Source organism: Homalodisca vitripennis, chromosome 3 (genome assembly GCF_021130785.1).
Source record: "Homalodisca vitripennis isolate AUS2020 chromosome 3, UT_GWSS_2.1, whole genome shotgun sequence".
Classification (NCBI taxonomy): Eukaryota; Metazoa; Arthropoda; class Insecta; order Hemiptera; family Cicadellidae; genus Homalodisca; species Homalodisca vitripennis.
Window position 1 is genome coordinate 55012972 of NC_060209.1, and position 23480 is coordinate 55036451.

The following is a 23480-nucleotide window of genomic DNA, read 5'->3' on the forward strand; positions in this document are numbered from 1 at the left end:
TTACCTTGTACTTATGTACGGCAAAACTTTGTGTATTGGTCATTGTTTCAACCCTTTTCTGCCTAATCCTCAAATATTATAATCTTTGAGAAGCAAATCTGAGAGAAGGGAAATAAGCTGAGGAAACCACCATTGCACATAAGGCAAAAAGGTCTTTTGATTGGTTTTCAGAGCGACAAGAATCCTCATATAGAGTGTTTGGACCAAGTCTTAGGAAGATATTATGAACCATAACCCATAGAGTGGAATTGATCCATTGGGGAAATAGTAACTACTCACAGCATTAGCAATGCTACTTTAAAACAAGGAAGACTAGCACTGCTCCAGCATATAGCAGAGAGATATAGCAGCACATCTCCTCAGGTTATTGAACCCTTTGTAACTATGAAAGCTTCACCAACTCCAAGTGTAATTCTTCACACTCCAGTATCTAATCATTATTTGCAATTAAAATTGTGTTTCTGGACATCCATGGTTTTTTTAGTTGTGATATCATTATATGGTTTCTCAAATCTTTAGATTTTATGAGATAGGTATAAACACCAATCAGGAATGAACCATCTATCTTCTTGTTTATATACAGTATATATAGCTTTTGATCTACACGTTAGGAAGAACAGCTATAAACTTGAGTCTTCAGCATGTAGATTTATAATAATTTCTCATACTGTAATTGTTTTCTTATTAATTGCACCTACTCCTATAAGGACCTTTGCGCTGCTTCCGGAGTGACAGGATATTCAGGTTGGGTAAGAGTAGGGCCGCCTCCTATCAAGATCCATGGGGAAGAATTTAGGGCACTAATCTCAAAGTCATGTCCCCTTGAAAGAAGGGGAGGCCAGCTCTGAACCAGCCTCTCCAGTCAAAGCAGGCAGGAGGTGGTACACCCTTGTTGAGGCTAGCAAGAATCTCTGACACAGGGAACGAACCCCACCAACTCCAACAGTCATCCCCCGCAGTAGACTAGACTATCGAATTACCCAATAAACCCCGTACTATATTGCTGACCTGGTAGCTGTTGGGTAGAGAGTTGGTCTGACGGAGGTGTTGCAGGTATTGGTTCCTTTCAGTGAGCCATTGAGTAAGTGAACTGTACTCATTCTGTATGGCTGTCAGTGAGTCGCCGGTGTCACTGCGTAACTCAGGATACTTGTGCAGGAACTGGGCCACATACGTCATCACCGACTTCTCGTCTGGCCTGTCCACATCTACATCCTGGCACACAATTCATTGGGTTATTGTCTGACATCATGATGTATTAAAATAAACATTAAACTAGAGAAAAATTTTAATCAATAACATCTGAAGAAATTATTCTGATGTGAAGCTAAACATAATTTCTCCAAAATATTCTTATAAGAAAATAGTATAAATTATTATAACCTGAAAATGACTGCATTTTAAGACATTTTCATGTATTTCAAGTTATTATATTCTTCTATCTGGTTAATGGTTTTTTTAATCACTCAAATTCATATTGAAGGTATACTTAAGAACTTATATTATTTAATTTTTAAATTGTTAACATATATTCGCTTTAGCATTATAATTGGTTAATGTAATCTTGAGATATATTTATTTCATAAAAACACACTTTTGATGTTTAATTTAAATTAGAGACATGTTAATATTAAAATGTTCTACCAAAAACAAGTGTTCCAAAAGTACAATTTTCCCCCTAACCTTTAAACTGTTGAGGTTGGTTTTTGTTAACTTTCAAATTACTTCCTTCCCTGAAATATGAATATGCAACTCCACAAATTGAAGATCTGTATAAAGTCAAAAACAACAAGATAAACATCAATTTCTGACCACTCTGACTAAAATGGATTCAGTTCTAACAAAGATAAAATTATAATTTTGAATTTATAGGTTACAGCTTAATATTCCTGTTTTTTGTTTACCTTCAACATTAGATATCACAAGATGGATTTAATATTTTAAATCTTTAACTTATACATAAAAATCACATTTTTGGAAGTGCTAAAATGTTTATAGTAACCTCATTAAGTTCATTTTAAAGGTCTTGATAAAAGAAGAATGAAGTTACAGTTCTTTAAGTTGATTAAATTTAAAATTGTGTTCAATGGAAGTTAGAATTTAATTTTTTTCAAAAAATCCATTTTAAATCAAGTGGTTCAAATTTAATTTTCTTGGAGTTGTTTATTTTTTTCTCATAACGGCCTTCAATTTGAGGTATAACTTATTGGGTTACTTTTGTACTAGCCCACATCCCTCATTTTGGGGGAGAGATGAGTGATTTTAACATTCATCTAAAACACCTTCATATACCTCTTACATCTTCAAAGAACATCTTTTTACATTCTCAACTATTCAAAAATCAAGATGGTGGGGGTTGGATTTTTTGGGACAATAGGTTAAATTCCATAGGTCTTTCAATTAAATGAAGAGCTGACTCGAGTTTTACCCAATAAAAATGATGATAAACTTCAAACACTTTCACATCCTTACTATTGAACACTGCTGAATTATAGCAGATGTCTCATTTTAATATGCAAATGCTTTAAAGTTTTTCTTGTACAGTGTACACCTTTTGAATATTTAAACAATACATTATTTCTGAATAAACAACACAAATATTGTAAAACAGAATGTTTAGATGATAATTGATTATACATCTATGACTAAAATTAAGAAAGTAAAAATGTAGATCTAGATGGCTACCAATGTTGTTAAATAAGGGGGATGGAATCCCAAAATAACATATGAGTGCCTATCAGATAATAGCAACCATAACATGGTTACCATTATTGTCAACAGGTACAGCCTACTCTTTAATTGTTTTGTTAGGGAGCTGAAAATATGAAGCTATCAGTTCCATATGTTATTTTAAATCCATACGTGTTAAAAGCATTACATAAAATTAACGTAAAATTGTTATAAATCTAAAATCTATTATTTTGCATTTCCAACTTTTTAGGTATAAAATACGAAAAGGTGTAATAAAATCTATTACATACCTCGGGGTCAAGCAGTCTGGCCACACCAAGCTCGCGCTCTGCCACATCAAAGGCAGTTTCAAGCCGGGCCCGGTTAGTGGCTCGCCGCAGGGCAGTCATATCCACTACATTCTTGCGGATCTGGTCAATAATGGCAAGGAATGCCAGTCCGTCCCGCCAACTTCGGCCAAAGTCTTTTACTTCCAGTCCAATGTCCCTAGTCAAAGGAATCAATGATTGTTCATATTCCACAAATCTTAGAAGAAACACACACACTACACACTGTTGTTGGTTGATAGTACTTTTTAAATCATTTCTGTTGATCCTTTTTTATAATTCATATTCAATACAAAAAAATCAATGGCTAATAGTATAGAAATATGCACACACAAAATTAAAAATTTAGTAATAGAACAATAAATACATTTCTGTGGTTTTTAATAGTCTAATAAACAAAATTAATTCAATATCAATAGAGAATTCTGTTTTTAATCCAACAAATAGAAATAAATGTTATAGATTAGTTTTTTATATCAACATATGGCATAATAACATTATCTGACAACTTCAACAATGTTTGCCACAAGCACAGAGCCACTCTGACTGTATAATTGGAGGTTACAGTTTGGCAAACATTTTAATCAAAATGCTATTAACATGCTAACAGAGCCTGTGTTGCTGTTACAATTGCTACACTGATTTATGAATACACAATCACTGGCACATTACCACTTAAATAGCAATACAGTGTAACTGTTTGGCTGTAAATACAGAGGAAACAATCATGTGCTATTGATTCTCGTCAGGTTTGGCTGACATACCCCTGTGTGACGACAGCACCGAAAGCCATATTTGTGGGCACAATCAGTTTACTATGACAGAATATATTTATCTGCGGCACGCACACAAATCTTTGAGACTTATTTTTACTTCCCTTACTGTTTGATATATTCTATTTTACTATATTTTATCCAAGAATTAATAACACTTTTGATTTACAAAATTAAATAATTAGTATTTGTATGCATTACATAAACCAAAATTAAAACTAATTGTACACAGGAAATTATTAAATGGAATGCAATCAATGACTGTTCATTTTTAATCAGACTAATTTTCAATAGTTAATTTCTACTAACCTATAAAATACAATATAAATTACTTCTTAAGTAAAACCATCATGTTTTGTTCTGATTGTGAATTTCAGAAAAGGTCTTATCATGAATGATCAGAGAACTGAACATGTTCCATTATATTACATTGTTATTGCTAATTTATAAACAAAGATGCACTATGACATTATAGCAATACGAAAACACACTATGTTTTCAATAATTTATTAATTTTTAAGCTGACTCATAGTACTTGACAATATCACTAATTTCATATTTAATTTTTAACATCTGAAATGTTTCACAGTATTTGTGTAAACTATAAAAAAAATTACTGTTTTTAATTTTTTATATAAAACACAGACTAATGTGTTGTCTTGGGGTTGTACAAAACCATCCAAAGGTAAAACTCTCTGTGTTGCTATGCCACAGGTTCAGAGTTGTTATAACTGAGGGTTACTAACACGGAGATTATGTGTTGGATAGTTGTTATAACTGAGGGTTACTAACACGGAGATTATGTGTTGGATAGTTGTTATAACTGAGGGTTACTAACACGGAGATTATGTGTTGGATATGAGACTAACAATAAATTTGTTTTCACCATGTATTTTAAGTTGTCTGGAGTGTCCTAAAAAGTCATAGTGTATCTGTTTCAACCAATATATTGCCAACATTCCTGAAATGGTGGTTACTATATATTGTTACTTTACTTTCGAATTTAGGTTTTTTAGCGTGCGCGCGTGAGCACACACACACACATACACACACACATACATTTAATATATATATATAATTTATTTCACATGTGTTTCTTGTTGTAAGTGGAGTAAAATTAATTTATAGCAAGCTCTAACAAAACACATAAAACTGATAACCATGAACAAGTGTCAGAGAACAAAATTGAGAGAGCTATGAGTGCTTTATGTTACATTTTAGAAATAAAAACCCTTTCAAAAAATATGTTATTAATTATTATTCTGTAAGTACTTTATTTACTAACAGAATTGAGGGAGAAATTATCTAAATGTGTATTAGGAGTGAATATAAAACATATGAGAATGTTTAAATGCTTCCAATTTTTACGTTTCAACAATTATAGTAATAACTTTATTTGAAATTGTTCGTATGGGAACCATTATGGCCTCTCCCTAAAATGAGGACTTATGGGCAACTGAAAATGTTCATTATAAAAGTTTATTCATCTGACAAAACTAATGCCAAGATAGTAAACCACTGCCCTGTCCTGACTAAAAGCTGTTACCTCTAGGAATAATTTATTTTAGTGTATATTAAGTGGAAGACTAGATTAAATTAAATCTACATCACCAAAATGCCCATTTTCTGACCATTAATCACAATAATTTATTCTTCAGATGTAACAAATATGGTGAGTAAATGATCTACCATTCCAAATAAAATGTTCTTAAAAATAGGTTTTTTGCCATTGGTCTTCCCCGTCTAAAGGTTACATTACAAATCTGTTACTTTCGCCTATATTTATATTGTATTACAGTATTGTAAGCGGAGTATTACTTGGGCAGAGCGTTGGAGACCCAGGAGAGAAGAGCCCTACGAGCTCCTTCGCCCTTCCTCTTGCTCTCGGTGGCATGGTCTGGTGTCCGGCTACCCTCCAGGCTACTTGCACTGCCGAACGTATGGCCCAGAGATGCCAGTGCACGTGTGTTCTCCTCAATCTGCAAACACAATCACATGACATATTTTGGTGTTTCCAAAACAATTTTTAAATCAATGATTTGTTACTAAAGTGGACAAGTATGAAACAACTTTTACCAGTTATGCGGTTATATAAATACACAATTAATTATGTGACTGGAAAAACAGATTGAACTAATATGTAACAAAGCAAGTATTAATATTTTACTTGGGAATACGGGTGCATTAATTTATACAGATTTTAAAATAGAAATTATAATACTTTTGTTAAACACCAGTTTTAGGTTATGTAGTTACTTCGACTAATTTAAGTCACTAAAAACAAAATAATTTCTAGTACCAAGAGATAATTTTCTAAACTTCCATTCTAAATTCCAAAAAAGATAAGTCCAAGCAAGGACTGTAGAGAAAAGTAATTAATTGTGTAATTTCTGTTAATATTGGATTTTATTTAGTTACTTTTACTGTGGAATTAATTACTGTATCATTATTTATGTGGCAAACAATAACACTAATTTACTCTTAAAAATAAGGCCAGTTATAATCCTAATCTTTATAAACACATCACTTATAAAAGATAAAACAACATAAGACCAAAGACTGGATTTGTAAATGTCAGTTCCTCTGTTTACAGTGAATAACAATGAACTGGAAGTTTTTACAGAGGAAACTGTCAAAGAGGATCAGTTAGGAAGAATTAGAGAGGGGGCGGAGCTGTTCTCACTCGAGTGATCACATTCTGTAGTCAAGGTCTGTAGCTGTAGCATAGTCTGGCTGGCTCTCTAGGTCAATGTCACTGTCTGCTTCGCTTGTCTGGGGTCCGTCACCCATCGCATCACCGACACCGTTATCATTACCGTACTAGTTTACAATACAATTACATGTTTACAATTTACATTATATTCATTGATTACTGCTTTATTTTCACGGTGAATTATGACTACTTGATGGAAGTTTTCATTCAGCTGTCTGTTTCACGGACTCTCTTTTAAATCCATTTGTTGATACAATGGATTCCTAATGCAATGGTATAGTGAGTGACTTTCAAGCAATCCGGTGGCAACTTTATCAAATACGCAGACACCCTCTAATAACAGTAAAAGGGTGAAATAGTCAAGATGATGCAGCTAAGGAAAGGGAACTTTGCAATATGTATTTTGCAATTCTAAATGTTTTTCAAGAAAATGATTTTTGTTATTATTAATCATGTATAATGACTACACTAGAACTATGTTTTTGTACTTTTTTGTATTTTATTATTTTTAATATATTTGGGATAAAAGGCACACATATTCCTTTTCTCTCCTCAAAAAAGTCAATTTCTATCACGTTCACTGGTTCACCCGCCCTCTACCAAATCCCACGTATCTGGCTGTGTTTGCATCCTCTGATCATTAAGGCTCAGAGATGAAGCTAGAAATGCTTTGGTGAATTTTTCTGGTGAGCTTATAAATAAATTCATTTTAATTGCCTATTTAAAAACTTGCTAATATCATGCACAACTATACAGATAACATGCATAGAATGGTAATCATGCTTTTTCCTTGTCAACACTGATTAACAGTAAACACTCACCATGTGATTTTCCTTAAGTCGAAGCTAGGTAGACAGGGTGTTTATTAGTCGTTGTAAGCCCAAAGTATTATTTGTAATTAAAGTTCTGAAATTTTTCTTTGACACGATGGTCTTTTATTCACACTTATATTGTTAAATAATTATTACAAAATCAGAAAAGCAGTTATAAGGCAACTTTGAGAATTAAGATCAGTAAAAATTGTAACATGTTAACACGATAACATTTTTTGCTTTTATTAGCATTGTATGGTATATAAACTGAACTGTTGTTGACAGCTCATTTTAGCTTATTACCATTACTTAATTGCTGATTTAATATTTTCATCTGTGCATTTGTAAAGTTGGAGTAATATAAGTGAGGAAAGAGTTCTTGAGTTCTAGAAAAGGTTTAAAGGGAAATATTTGTGAACTGTTATTTGTTATAGGGTCTTGGAAAATCAACTGATATATTTTTGTCATGCAACCTTGAAATAATCCACACCAACATCAGTTACATGGGCAGTTCCATTATCAGTTTTTTTTGTATTGTTACTATTATTATAACTATATAAATTTATAACCTTTATTATGATAAAAATATCCTGAAAATCAATTTTCAGTTAACAAATCTAAAAAATGTTAAAATAACTTAACTATACTTTTGTTTGTATCGTTGCTAAATAACAAACTATTAAACTTCTTGTTACAGTCAAAGTCTTTTGTAATGAACGACTATAAACAGCCGTTGTATATGTTAACTCATTAAAAATATTAATGTCTAAATATGATTGATAAATAGGTAATTAAACTTACTCACATATCATGTATCCTCAACAACAAAAATATTGTAAATTGATAACTTGCTTAATAAATTTGTTAGTGATTTCTACAACAACTAGGTGCATACAAAACCTTTTGTCAGTTTAATTTAGATAAATCAATCAGTATTACGGCTAATAATTGTTAGTATACAAAAGCTGTAGAACCAGTCTTTCTTGGAATTATTGTGTTGAAAGCTTCTCTAGAGATCCTGTGCTTGAGTTCTGATAAAGTATTAAAACTCTCTACAATTGACTATAATCTGTACATACCTGGAAGTACAGGATAATAGTCCATATAAGGCCAAGAACCACAGCAGGCCTTCCATCGACAAGATCAGTTGAATTTATGTTTACAAGTTTTATCTGAAAATAAGAAAACAATATTAGCAATCTCTGATACAAACAGAATAATTACAATTATAAATGTGTTAACTATCAAAAAATTACCAAAGTTATTACTGTTTTAGCAAAAGTTTTGACGAGCAAAAAAAAAAAAAAAAACGGCTATTAACAAAAATGCAATCTGAGATGACTATTCTGAAGTAACTTCAGAATAGTAAATTCAACAGTAAATTCCTGTTTCTATTTCAAAATGTTAAAATATAAAAAAAGGAATGATATTTTCATTGTACAAGTACATTACAGGCATTAATATACTAACAATGTTTATTAGAGGTTCCAGTTTATCTTAAACGAGTTATAGTAATCGTTTCAATGTTGTAACCATAAGCGAAAAAAATTATCATGAAATAGATACATTTAATTTATAACAAGTTAAGTGATAATGTTTTTTAAACAGGGAGAATAGTGGGGCTATATCTCATTTTGTAATGCTCCAGTGACACTGATGCTGGTTCAAAAAGAATTTAGAGTTGATATTTTTAAGGTGTTATTCCATGAAACACTTCAAAACTTATTAAATCAAAATCTCTTGATCACGACTTTCTATTCTAAAAATATGGTTAAAAACTATTTTTATAAGCATACTAGATTTATTCACATGGCTAAAGTTGTATACTCTCTCAGGTAGATAATTTGAAGATATTTCTTGTTGTTTATGTGAAACTATGAGGAGTTACCTGTATTTACTATGTATTTAGATGTTGTTTACTAAATGAAAGAAATTAAACACTTATAAGATAACAGGATTAACAAATTCTCTCACTATTTGACTTTAATAATATTTTACAACCACTTATTTCCATCTAATATATAATTTACAAAAAAAGAAAATACCTTTTTACTTTGTAGGAACTGTAATGCAGTATTCACATTGCTAAGGAAGTGTGGCCTTCGCAGATTGCGACCTCGTTCAACAGGCTGAAACATGCAATACATACTGACTAAAACAACAATTTTACTAAAAAGAGATGTCAACTAAAAAAACCCAATTCTGTTTTAAAGGATTTATTTACTATAGATTAAATTATAGTGGTTTCAAATGTAAGAACAATGTAATACTCAATGATAACTGGATCGAAGACGTTTATGTGACATCAAAGCTATGCAAAACAAAGTAAATAACGAGGTTAGCTACCTAACACAAACAGTGGTGCCAACTGTCAAGCCGGCAATGATCAGTGAACCCTGTTAAATGTTACACTGCCGTGCTCTACAGAATGTATGAGGCGTTAACTTGGGTGCCATCCAGCTTCCTCCATTGTAAAATACATTTAATGCCACATTGTTCTTCTATAAATAAAAACTATTTATAAACTACTTGATTATAATTTAATTGTCTAGACACCCACTGAGTGGGGGATACAGGCCAGTCTGACAAGGGTATTTCTGTTTAAATTATGTAACTGGGGCAGTATTCTAAACAAATCATACCAATAACCTTTTTACAATATTTGCTTCGAAAATGGTTGGTACCATCATTTTTCTATGGAATTACCTAAGTTTAAACATTTTTTAACCATACATAACAGACAGTATTAAAATACAATTAAGGTTCCAGTAATAATTAGTAATTAATTCAATGAATTAAACAATGTCCATATTACATTTTAACAGCTTCTTCTTATTGGAAACTAAATGCTTAATATATGATCAAACACTCCAATAAATGAAAAATGTTTATTTTGTGAGGCCTTTCGTGCTCAATGAACACATCGTCAGACCCACATGTATTCATTGAGCACGAAAGGCCTCACAAAATAAAAATTGTTCATTTATTGGAGTGTTTGATCATATATTAAGCAATGTTCATATTTTATACAAACTACAATGAAGAAGTCATGATCATAATTTGTTGAGCGTACAACACTGCCATTTGGTAGATGCTAACTTTAAATGAAAAGTATATATTTTATCACACAAAGGTGAAGCCAAAAGCCTCTCCTTTGCTTAATCTGTGCTTTACTTAACAGAATTAAGTGAAAATAAATATTTTATGTCCATAAAATGAAATCATTATTTAAACAAAGCATATCAGTATCATGTCAAGGGCTACTCAGGGTGGATCTGCTTGCAGAGTTATAACTTTTTACTTTTTGGCCCAGCAAAAAACCAGAGATAGTTTTCAAAAATACTGTATGATGGACACAGGGATAGAATTCCAAGCAATACGTGGAGAAAATTTCAAGCAACTATAAAAGATTTGGCAACTCCTGTTATAAGCCCTGATACGTATTAGGGAATGTGGGAATTTGGGAACTTTCAGCTATGTTGAAAATTGAAATTTTGTTCTGAAGTTACAACATTACGGCTCTATTTTAATATAGCGTGGTATGCACTTCAAATATAAAATTGTAACTGTATTAAAACTGTATTTCAGAGACACTCATAAAACATCACAATCGTGTTGTTAATCATACAATTGTATTAGTTAAAATAATACATCACAAGAGATTGAACCATAAAAAGTTCTTTCAGTGGTAAAAATCTCTACATTTCATGAAGTTAATCAGTGAAAGAAGCCTCTTAAAAACCGCAAGAAATTTGTTTAGGTCCATATAAAAGTAGAGTTTATAACATAACAAAATTAATGCTCTACAAAAGATAGGCTTGAGGACTGTCTGGGGTTTGAATGGCAGGACAGTAATAATAGGGAATGATTCTGGCATCAACTAACCTAATTTATTACAGTTTGTGCTTAAAAAATGTTGACTATTTTCCTGTTTTGAATCATGTTATACTACTAAAAACCAAAATAAATATTTGATGCCGAAATGTTTGTTTTTCCTGCATAAATATAAAATGTTTTATAATGATTGAGAACATATTTCTATATTGCATTACAAATAAATGCATTACTTTTAATATGTTTAAGTGTATACTGAAGTATTAATTGGCTAGAAGAGCATTGTATATAATTTTAACGAGCTCAAAGAGAGTCCAGTAGGTTTCTTCAAATTGGATGTAATCCAACAAAAACATAGAAAACTTTATAGTTCTTCATTTTCCATCCAAGAAAGAAAATCTTTCAGGGTGTAAAAGACTGTGTCTTGTGACCACATAAACACACCATCTTCATGATAATCATAAGGTTCTCAGTTTTCAAATGGTTTGTTAGCTTTTTCAGCAATTTCACTTCTACATAATAGTGATTTTCTTTAAAACATAAATGTTCTGTGAACTGGTGTCATATTCAAGTATGTACTACTGCTTAGGGTGATCTTTGGTCACACAGTATAAAACATTTTTACATGAGCCTAATCCGCTATTATAAAGAGCAATCATGTTCTGTTCTGCTTTACTAAGACACAGTAGAAGTTGCCTTCAGACAACATTCCAGACTGAAAAGGTATACATGATTTCTAAGTAATGCATGGTATGCTATTCTGGTTGCTCATGGAGTACTAATTGTATTACTTTTTTTTAGTAGATGTAAGATCAGTTACTTTGGATACTGATGCTTTTTTATTCCTTGATGGCATCTGCTTGATTTCATGTGTTAAACTTACATTATATAAAAGACAGTTTATATGTTTACTCTAATTGTTCTGTGTTTGTCTTTGCCATAAGTAGTATAATGTCACCTGTATATATTAATTATTACCTGATGTTTTCTTACAGGTGTTCTAGAAAATCATTAGCGAAAAGCACAAACAAAACTGGAATAAGACAGAACTTTGAGTCACAACTCTGTTAGTTAGTAGAAATTCAGATCTTATAAAGTTTGTACATCATTTAGTTGTTTTTTTTTCACAATATTATTGTGCCTTAGAGACATCTATAACATTCTTTACCTCAGATAGCAAGAGATCAAATGTCCTGGGCAGTCAAAAATCTTGCTACGGTTTAGTTGCTAGTGATAATATTGCCAACTTCCACATTTTTAATAATGTATTCATCCTGGTTATTATTGAAGTTGTAAATTATTTTATAGTAACAAGCAATGCTGTCTGTCTGTTTGTCAACAATTATTTACGTAGTATAATATGTTCCTGAAGTCTTATTCAAAAATTTGTTAAATAAGTTTGGAGGCAGATATAAACAGCTAGATAATTCCCTAGTTTAAAATGTTTTGTGGGTCACCTTGATTGTGTTTGGAATTTACATTAAATTAGAGTTTATTTGGTGTATGTCACTAGATGAGCTAAACTCATGTCCAGATATTCTAAGGACCACTGAAGATATTTTATCAGCGTCTGAAGACATGAACTTCTTCAACGATTGTATTGTTCTATCTAACTCACCAGTTGTTGTTAGGAGTAAACAAGAAAGAATATTCTTGTTTAACACTGAGTACTTGTACTGAGTAATTGATGCTGGTATTTTTAGTATTGTCTAGCTTTAGTGTATCTTCAGATACTTATTACAGATTCACATTATAGAGATTTGCTACGTTCTCAAGGTCAGCAAGTTTCATTCCTTGCTATTTAATGCTATTGCAGTATCATTTTCAGGTTCTTTCCTTCCATGGTACCTTATTGATGGTACCTCTAGTGGCCTTGGCTTTGTTCAATGTATGTAACACTTGTTTCCTGCCTTGCCTTTTTTAGTTTTTGGTAACATGCTTTTAGCCTGTGGCAGTCTTCTTGTCAATGGGACTCCAGCGAGAAGAAACTTTTCTTGTGCTTTTAGAAGCTCTTGTGTCATAGTTTCTTCATTATATATTTTGAATCAACAATGTTTTTTGTAATCCTAGATATTTTTTGTAAAAATAGTAGATATAAGGGCGAAAATATGTCTCCTCCGACATCATTCACCTCCAATATACCTTATTATCAATAAAATATCATATGTACAGCTAATTTATATTATTTACCAATATCGCCTTAATGTGATACATATATATAGATTAAATATATATGTTTAAGACATAAATACAACATCGTAAACTAATACAGTGAGAATGAAAGATTAATTCTTGAATCTGATTTGTCATCAGTCTAAGATTTTTCATTTTACTGAAGTAAAGCATTTATATTCAAGTCTACTGTATTCCATAGATGTACATGGCAGAAAACCTTCAGTTGACCTTGAAAACCTTTGTAATGATTCATTCTAATTCTATGTTTATCCGTCCAAATGGTTAAATAATAAATAGAAGTCCTCATTGACTAGTCACAAGATTTTATTATGTCACCAACATTAGTCAGTATACATTTATAAAAGTGTACACTGTTGGGTATGTATTGCAATAAGTCAATGTAACTGTACAAGCTTCAGAACTCTGTATAAACTGTTCGTCCATTTTGTCACCAGACTATTAATTAACGAACATTTCCAATCAGTTCACTAGCATATCAGCTTTAGTGGTATAATGTTGCAATCCAGCTAATTGGAAACCATATTATTGCAAAAATTTGAGGTGATTAAGTTTTGCTATGGTAGTGTTGCAATAGTATTCTGTATTGGTATCCTCATGGTATCGTCTCATCTGCATTATGCCCAGCTTTAGATATGGTTTCTGCCATTGGTAGCAAAGTTTATACTTCAGCAAGATCCGTGATTCTTTAATGGTTAACTGTCTTTCTTACCCACATAAATCCCACATTCTCTCAGTAGGGATTTGGTGGAGTTTCCTGTCTAGTGACTGCACAGCTAATATCTTGTAAGGATTTCCCTTTAGCTGGATTTCTTATAATTCTGTTCCAATAATCCAAACACGATAAATATATGAACACAATAATATCACAATTTGTGTGTTTAATGATTTATATTAGTGACAATAGAATGAAACAGACTTCGCTATAAAATTTAATTTAATGAATTAAGAAGTTTACTGGAATTCACGGCCAGTACCAAACATTTACTGATAAGACTTTAAACAAAGAATTAATTGATAAGACAGTGAATTCTTTGTTTAAAGTTTGTTATTGACGATGGAAGGTTTGAAAGGATGACAGGATTTCGGAAATTTACCAGCGTTATAAAAGGTTGTAAGGGCATTTACAGGTTATAAAAGGTACCTTTTATAACATATAACGATGGCAAATGTCCGAAATCCTGTTATCCTTTCAAGACAATGAAAGTACAATTATATAATAACACAATATATATTAGTTTGGTATTTAAATGTAGTTATTACAGCACATTTTATTTAATCGTGCCAATTAAATAATTCCGATGTACTCACTAATTTTTCTCCAGATAGGACTTCGAGTAGAGCCAAAAGCTTGGTTCCATCTTTTAAATCTTCGATTAAGTCATCCACTCGAAGCGGTGGAACTCGCTGAAACAAAAATTTATATCAGATATGTTTGAAATCTTCATCAATGAAAACTGACAAATCCACATAATTTTAAGAAGTTACCAAATGCATTAAAAGAAATGTTGTATAACAATAAATGAAACGTTATTTAAATTACAAAATATATACTTGTAAACAGCACGAACAGGAATACAATTCATTAAATATTCTGAAGAGTTAATGGAATAGAATCATGATATATAACTTATGTGCGGAACAAGTGTAACGCTTTGTTCGTCATGCAATTAACTCTTCACACTTGAACTGTACCAACTTTCATCATTTCCTGTCTGCGCTCTCCACTTGACACGAGCACTGCTGGAAATTATCAGATGATTCAATCTTTTACTTCAAACATGATTACGTGACTTATTATAAGTATATACTCAAAGATAGTTTAATTCAATTAGATAAATAAATTTAAATGCCTACGTTTTCAAAGCGGTCTGTCTGACACAAACCATCTCTTCAATCAACTAACAAAGTCATTGGTAAGATAACGGATATGCAAACCAGTAACTTGATACTTATTGATTAAAATACAATTAAATCTAATTACATCATACTGTATACTTATCCCTACCTACATAGGACATACATCCTATATTTTATATGTATATATACATTATAAATGCAAAAGTGAAAGTGAGCTTTTCGTTCGTTGTGCTTTCATGCATAAACTATTAAAATGATTGTACTGATACTTTAAATGGAGATTCATAACGTCCCTGGTTAGAATATAGGCTTGTTCCTATTTAGAATATCTCTCCAGGCTAAGTCCCACTGGTCTCAAAAGTTGTGAAAAACTCATCTTGGTGTCTAAAGATTACTACAGCAAACAAATATTATTAATTGTAAGAGTCTGTTAAATGTAATCAAATTTTTTGTGTAAACATTGTTTTATGATCACAAACATATTTCATATATTAAATTAATTTAACCTCTATTTTAAATTTGTTTAAATTTATAGTCTTGAAAGCATAGAGTAAGCTTGACAGTAACTATACTTCTTATGTCTTAGGTTTACTGCAACCGCTGTTGAGCACACAGTAAGAATTTATCGGAAAATAAAATAAAAAGTTTGTGTAAAAATATACTTTTAACTGTACATTTTTAGTAAATATTAACTGCGCAGTGCTTGGTCAGTACTATAATGTGAATAATTATAAAAGATAACGTTACAATCCAACTTTTATTGTACATTTAAAGACTTTTATAATACCCATCTTAGTTGTATTGTTACAGATGAAGGCATATCAGACCTGTTTATGTAAATATTTTCTTGATCGGGAAACAAGGCAAAATCAACTATGGAACAAAAATACCAAGACCGGAGTAAATCACAATGGCTATAAATATACACTTATTAACAGATTTTCTTGATCTTGGCAACAAGGCACTCAACATTGGCATCGGAAATATAATTAACTCAAACCAGACGTGCTTACAGAGGTGCAAAGCCTACGAAAATGTATGGGAAGCTGTGAGTAACTGCTGGTATTAACAATCATATTTGACATATATGGTTATTTTAAACATAATGCATGCAAGCCCTCTGTAAAACTGGTTCTTACAAAACGTATGTAATTATGAACAATTTCAGTGATTATGATGAATAGTATTTACAGTTGAACATATCATACACAACCTTATACTGTGAATTTAAAAGTATGTGAAGTGCTATACAAATTACACCCAGTTATACTTTGTTACCCTCCAGGTGTACATGCATGCATGATCTCTCATCATTCTACAAGGAAGGCAAAGATGGGTCAAAGAATAAGAGAAGATATGTCATCATTAACTTCATTCATTTGAATAGGAAATATTTATAGTTCTTTATTCTAGGTAATTAAAATATCACTGATACCTGAAATAAACAAGGAAAACTATGCACAATAGGTGGGTAAAAGGTTTTGAAAATTGAAATAAATATCAATATATTACAATAGATAAATTAAATACCATATAAAACCTACTTCTTTAGAGGCAAAGATCCTTTTTAAAATTTCAAACCTTTTACCTCATCTTCACATTTCAATAGATAAGAAATACTTTGTAATAAATCTAGTATACTTTCTTGCCACATGTTAAGAGCTGGCTATGGTAAAATGAGGTTAACTGACTAAATAATTCTTCAATTCTATAATAAGTACTTGTGCATAACAGTCTGCACAGTACAAATAATAACAACACTAGTTATTTATATTATTTCATATTTAGTAAAAATTATTTTTAAGTTTTTTCGAATACAAATAAGGTATTTTTAGTTTTTTTTTTTTAAATATGTTGTAACTTCAAACAACAAGTAAATATTTATCTGATATTATAATAAAGAATTCAAACAAAAACATGCTCTAAATTCATTTAAAACAATTTCAACTTTGTGAAATCTAGTAAATACTGAACAATGAATCTACATGAAATACTGGATGGTAGAGTACTGATGTTTATACAACAGAAAAATACAATACAATCACCAACATTTGTACTAGGCCTATAGTAGCATAGTTTAATAAAATGGAGGAATACAAGTTTCGATGGTAACATTGCTATGAGTTATCTTAGTTATTACGAACATGTTGTGTAAACCACCCATTGATGGTAAGTTTCATAGTATTACACTCTACATAAAATATTGGAACTATTTATTTATATTATGGTTATAATGAATAGGTATTATTAGTTTAAGAAAATTATGTTTTGAAAATCTGAAAATCAGTATGCATTAATAAAAAATGATAGCACTTTCAGTGATTATTTTGAAAAAGATACATGAAAATTCTATTTGAAGATGAAACTCAATGTAGGATTTCGGACCATCATTATAAGTTACAAAATTAGAACACACTTTACTGTAATTATTTGAAAGTAAGATACAAACTCACAAGGGTTGTATTTTTTTTTAACTGAAGGTAAAAAAATTCCAAATAATACATAAAAAGTTGTTTGAAATAAAAATAATACAATTCTGACTCTTATAGAAGAAATATACAAAGCTACAGAAAATAAGAAAGTAGATATTCGAAATCGCTCATCTACATTACATTGTTTCAATGTATAGATATACAGAGTGAATGTACGTTAGTGTTAAACATTGTTGGGTAAAACCACAGAGTATTTATTAGAAAATTTTATTTTTCACACCCTAACCATCTTTGATTAATGGATATTTTTATTGTTTTGTTTTTTTATTTTGTTTTCACTGTGATTTATACACATTTTTCCACGAAATAATTGTTGAAATCTACACAACATTTTACATAGAAATAGAAGAAATTCATTGGTTTAATACTATAATTTTTTTAATGTATGGAGAGCTAAAATTGTAATATCAATAAAAAAATAAGTAACAATATAATTTCAGGCCCATGACTTGTGTATAGTAGATCTTGAAGAAAGGCCAATACCACAACATCTTCCTGTTAACATAATGAAATACAACATAATTCTCGTTTTTTTAATAGTTAATACAAAAATCTATCTTGAAAAACAAGGTGTGCTTAAAATGTCACAGCACCATATGAGACTCACATGACGTTTTGAAAAAATTGGTAAAGATTGAGGTTATAACCTTTCCGTCTTTCATTCTAAGACCACTTTGGTAGACGTAAACAAAAAAAATGGAATTGATATGACCACTGGTATAGATCTGAACCGGTCCTGGTACGTTAATTTTGAAATATTGAAAAAAAGCAATAAAATCAACTGAATTTCGAAGCAAGATAGCATATATTCTGCTTGATAGAACATAACTAAAAATACACTGAGAAATTAAATCATGAAAAATAATACTTGTAAAGTGTAACACTATTTATATATTACCTATGTATAATATTCAAATAATGGCTAAAAGCCACGTAACATTTACCAAATATATTTACACTAACCAATTTATTTTCAGTCATGAAGCCACTAATTCCTTCTCAAAAGCCATGACAGCACTGTAATAAGTAAAAGCTACCACGTCTGTGAATCAAATCACTCGAGTAGGAAATATACTTACAGTAACTTCAATCTGTCATTCAATTTATCTAAGTGTATTGGAAATCCAAGCTTTACTCGCTACCCAATCATGCGTTGAACAGTTTTAGTAATTTGTTTTAAACGAGATGACTGCAACTATTCGTCAAAACTCAAGAGTAAAGCGATAAAGATGTTAAGCATGCGGCATTCGGATGGCTAAAATAAATGTTTTGAGTATTATGTACACCAGCACCGTTTATATATTTCGTATTCATAATTTATTTTTACCTATCATATTTAAGCGAGCATTAACTATGCGGACTTTGAGGTTAATTATGCGCTAATTTTTCCTGCATTTGGGTGAAGAATAATATAAAAATAGCTACTTTGTATTAACCTGTATGTAACTAACATAGCAGTACCTGAGCAGGCAAATATTGCAATATAGATACAATTAGAAATAAGATTACATATTTAATTAGTGTATGTTACTTTCTGCACATCATACATTGTTACGCAACGATGTTGAATGAGACGATGAAGTCTAATTTGCATCGTACCTATTGTGTTTAATTGTACACTTTAACAGTAAATTATTTGAATCAGTGAATCGTCAAGACTACAGAGTGCAAGTAGCTGCTCATAAAATATAAAGTTGTGAAGATTTAAGGGAATTTGAGTATTGATAATTGTACCAACAAATTATAGTTATACAACTTGATTTTAGATATTTTGTATGGGTAGGCCACATATAACTTTCTTCAAGGTAATTTATTTATTTTATTTTATTTACATGCTATAAAACAGGATTTACCCTAATAATATTATAGCAGTTCACAAAAATTCCAAAACAGACATCAGTGGATTGAGTTATAGCTCAAGTCCATAGCACAATTCTTTACTTTTGGCTTTACTTTACTTTTCTTACAGTAACTAGTGTAATATCATAAATGAGGAGGTTAGAATCAAAGTGCACATGATCCAAAATATTCAATTTTGGTAAATTGAGAAAAACCTAATTAATATATTTCTAGCAGCAAACTGTTAACAAAGAAAAGTGGGTTTAATGGAAAACTGTAGCAAGATTTTATTAAACCAATAAAAAAGATCAAAATTTCATGTTAACATGTTAAAAAACTGTTAACCCTCCAACTGGCAGTCATTTTTTCCTGTAGTGGCAGCATGTTTTCGAGCCTCGTGCAAGGGTTTTTTAAAAAATTTATTAAAAATATAAATTAAAAGTAATATATATAGAAGTATATATTTTTGTGTTCAGAATTAAACATATAATAATATTAGTATTTAAATTTGGCCTTAAAAAAATGTTGACTAAAAATTTTTTTCCATGAAATTCAAAATTTACATTTTTGTTTTTTTAATTTGGGGGGACCATACCTAGCAAACCAAGTTATAGTAAGAAAACTATAAAAGTGAGATATCCATTTTATGTCAAATTTTATTCTAGTTTCAGAAACACATAATCATTTTACAAATTTATGAAACTATAATAACACTATATAACAAAAAGCAGCGATGCGCATAAATTGTGAAAATAGGGTGTATATGTAAGAATTTGCTAATAAAAGTTTTACTAACACAGTTTTACTTCAATACATGTTATATTGCATATTTTATTACTCAGAATGAAGTAAACTATACAGCAGTAGTAAAATAAATTCCATAACTTTTTTTTGAAGAGTCGAAAAAAGTTTCATTTTGTCATTACTCAAAACTTTTGCGAAAAATGTTCGAAAAATGTATTTATTCTAAAATATATTTATTTGCACTACTGCAATATTTAACAATTCACCACACACTAAACACAACACTAAAACACAAATAAACCTACTAAAACTTACTAATAAACACGACTCGTCACATCAACAACTCAGACGGCATCGACAACATGGCGGTCACATCTTTTACGTTCCAAACTACGAACTTGGTACATTGCAACTACAATACAAAGAGGAATAAAACTATAGTATTCCTTAGGCTTTTTTTTTCCCGAATCCAATGGTGCATGAATCGAATCGATACGTTGCCGGAATATACTGTAATGAGTGATTATGCAAGGGAATGTTTGTTCATCAAAATTTTGATGAACAACAATCATAATTGGGTTGTGTTCATCAAAATTTTGATGAACAACAGTTGGAGGGTTAATAAGTTTTGAACATGTAAGTTTTGGATCTGACTTGAGGATCATGTGAGTTTTGAAAATCACTGATTTGGAACAAGTGAGTTTTGAAAATCATAGATTAGAACATGTGAGTTATGGAATTGCAGATATTTTAAGAGTAATATCAGTAAGTAGCTAAAAATGTACCACTTGGCCAGAAATGTAAACCAATCCTCTCATTCAATTTCAATGAAGTTTCAGATCCGGCTTATGCTCTCAAAACTGAACTTAGAAACCATTTCAATAGGTCAGGAAATAAAAAATATGGTGAATAATATAGTATAAACAAACTTTATTTACAATGTCAAGAGTGGATTACAATTTTCAAACTTGTCTAAATTAATAATAATGGAATTTCTTCACGCGGTTCACATATGGTTAATTGATTTCCGTTGACCGACGGTTCACCTTCTATGATTTTTTATAAAAATGGAGATTGTCATTATTTTTCCAGGTCTCTCCAAAGTGCTTACGTAGAAAAGTTTGTCAACGTCTTTTTTCTTTTCTGAAAAGATAGCCTAGTCCTACCTGGCTATCTTTTCTTTGGTTTTCTTCCAGTTACTTTTATTAGGAGTCCTTTTTGTAGGCCTTTCATCTTCAGCTGAAGGTGTTAAAAACTCGTCCATCTTCTCATAAGTTTAATAAATAAATAAAGTTAAGTTTCACTCATAATATACAGATTTTAGGTTAGGCAACCTCTTGTTTTGCTCCTCAACTCTGTTTTTATTGGTCTAGAGGAGTCACGTGACTTGGGCTGATTTCATAATCTGTCAAAACTCACAAGTTCCAGTGGAACATGTGAGTTGTGTTGCCAACCTTATTTTTTCAACATTAAATTACATAGGAACATGATTTTTTAGGAACAAACCTAAAGCATAGCAATGTGCAGGGTAACGAGGCAAAAAAAAATACACTGCTATCTAAATTTCGAATTTTTTGGAACATGTGCACTTTGATTCTAACCTCCTCAAATATATTATAATAACAATGTAATAAATGTAGTGGTACAGAGATTAGGTGTTATAGTATTTGTTATAACTTAAATCAGTAATACTATAGATTAATTAAGCAGAGGATGATAATAGATTAATTAAGTACTCCGGTGCAATAACAACTGTGTGATTATGTTCAACTGTGGATCAAATTATGTAAAATATTGAACGTGGGATACTGAAAACTTCAAAAATAAAATCCAATACCTATTATATAGTGTATAATGAAATAATAGTGTCTATAGTTCAATAGGTAAGCGAAAAGTCTAATGAGATGTTACTCTACCACATATTGTACATTGTTTGTCCGAACTTCTATTCAAGATTTCACTTTGTGATTTGGAATGCTTATATGGCCAAAATAAGCCTGAAATGATTGTGTACGTACTCGAATATGAGTCATCACTATGCGATTTAGAAGATTATATCGTCTTCTCTCTTCATTCATGACTGAAATACTCTTCACTAAAAGATGCCAACTAGTGTTTGAATATAGTAGTATTAAAACCTCTCAAACCTCTAGATTCATCACACTACACCCCCGCCAGTTTTAAGGAACGTCTCTATATCCAAATTTATTCTTTATATGAATTTTCCCAAAATATGTGGTTTTTAAGCTTCTGTATGAAGATAATCTATCATCCCTAGAATCAGAAACCTCAGTCACATAGCACTTTCAACACAAGGTCAATCAGATAATAATAATGTGTTTCGTAGGCCCCCCTCTGGCTGGAGATTTAACAGGTCTCCGAGTTCCTCAGTCCCTACACTTTTCCTGGACAGTAATTTATAGAAATGTGTACTATCATTTGAATCATTTTAGCACGTTCTAATACAAATGAATCCCACTTCATAACTTAATGCAATAACTGACTGTTACCAAATAAATACGAAAACAGATGAATACACAATTTGTAATAATAAATCAGAATTAAAATAGCCGTTTCTCATAAATACTCTTAATTACTGTCGGTCAACACATATTGCGGAGAAGGGAAAGGGCTCAGAAATGCATGATAAAACATACGCTAGGTATATTGTACAGTGTGGTATACGTATTACTACTTCACCAAATCTAGGTTACACTAGGTGATATATAGGGTGAGAGGGAATCTCGTTAATTATTTCATGCATGCCTAATTAGACAGCGATGCTAATTATTCTCAGATACAGACTGACAACCGAACTTATAGTAGCTAGCTTATTTATATACATAAATTGAACCATTAACATGGAACTTTCAAAACATTTTTAAAGTAGGTAGAAATTTTTACGTTAATCTAAAGATGCTGTGATTGTCCTGGAGGTAGGCTACACTGGAGACTTTGAATCCATTGCACTTATAAACAGAGCACGTAGATGAACCGAAGAATAGAACATGATTACCATCTTGCATTGTATGCAATAGCCCTGAGAGACAATTTGGCCGGCTCAGTCTAATGAGAACTCATTACTCGTACTAATCGCTTGACCTTGAACGTGTATTCAGGTCGCCGTTTTGCTTTACGTGAGACAAATACGTAACTATAAACTTGTAATAGCGACGGAACCTAAAGCGCCTTGTTGAAGTTTG

General features: G+C 31.1%; 1 protein-coding gene across 1 annotated transcript in view; it reads right to left on the bottom strand.

The window, feature by feature from the left end:
- The window catches only part of LOC124358202 (nesprin-1-like), a 363429-nt gene that overhangs the window by 242714 nt on the left and 97235 nt on the right, over positions 1-23480 (bottom strand). The window contains exons 6-11 of the mRNA XM_046810494.1: positions 14654-14749; positions 9361-9444; positions 8395-8487; positions 5609-5769; positions 2982-3177; positions 1009-1215 (exon numbers count right to left, since the gene is read on the bottom strand). Coding sequence (XP_046666450.1) covers positions 1009-1215; positions 2982-3177; positions 5609-5769; positions 8395-8487; positions 9361-9444; positions 14654-14749 — 837 coding nt within the window. The remainder of the gene's footprint in view (positions 1-1008; positions 1216-2981; positions 3178-5608; positions 5770-8394; positions 8488-9360; positions 9445-14653; positions 14750-23480) is intronic.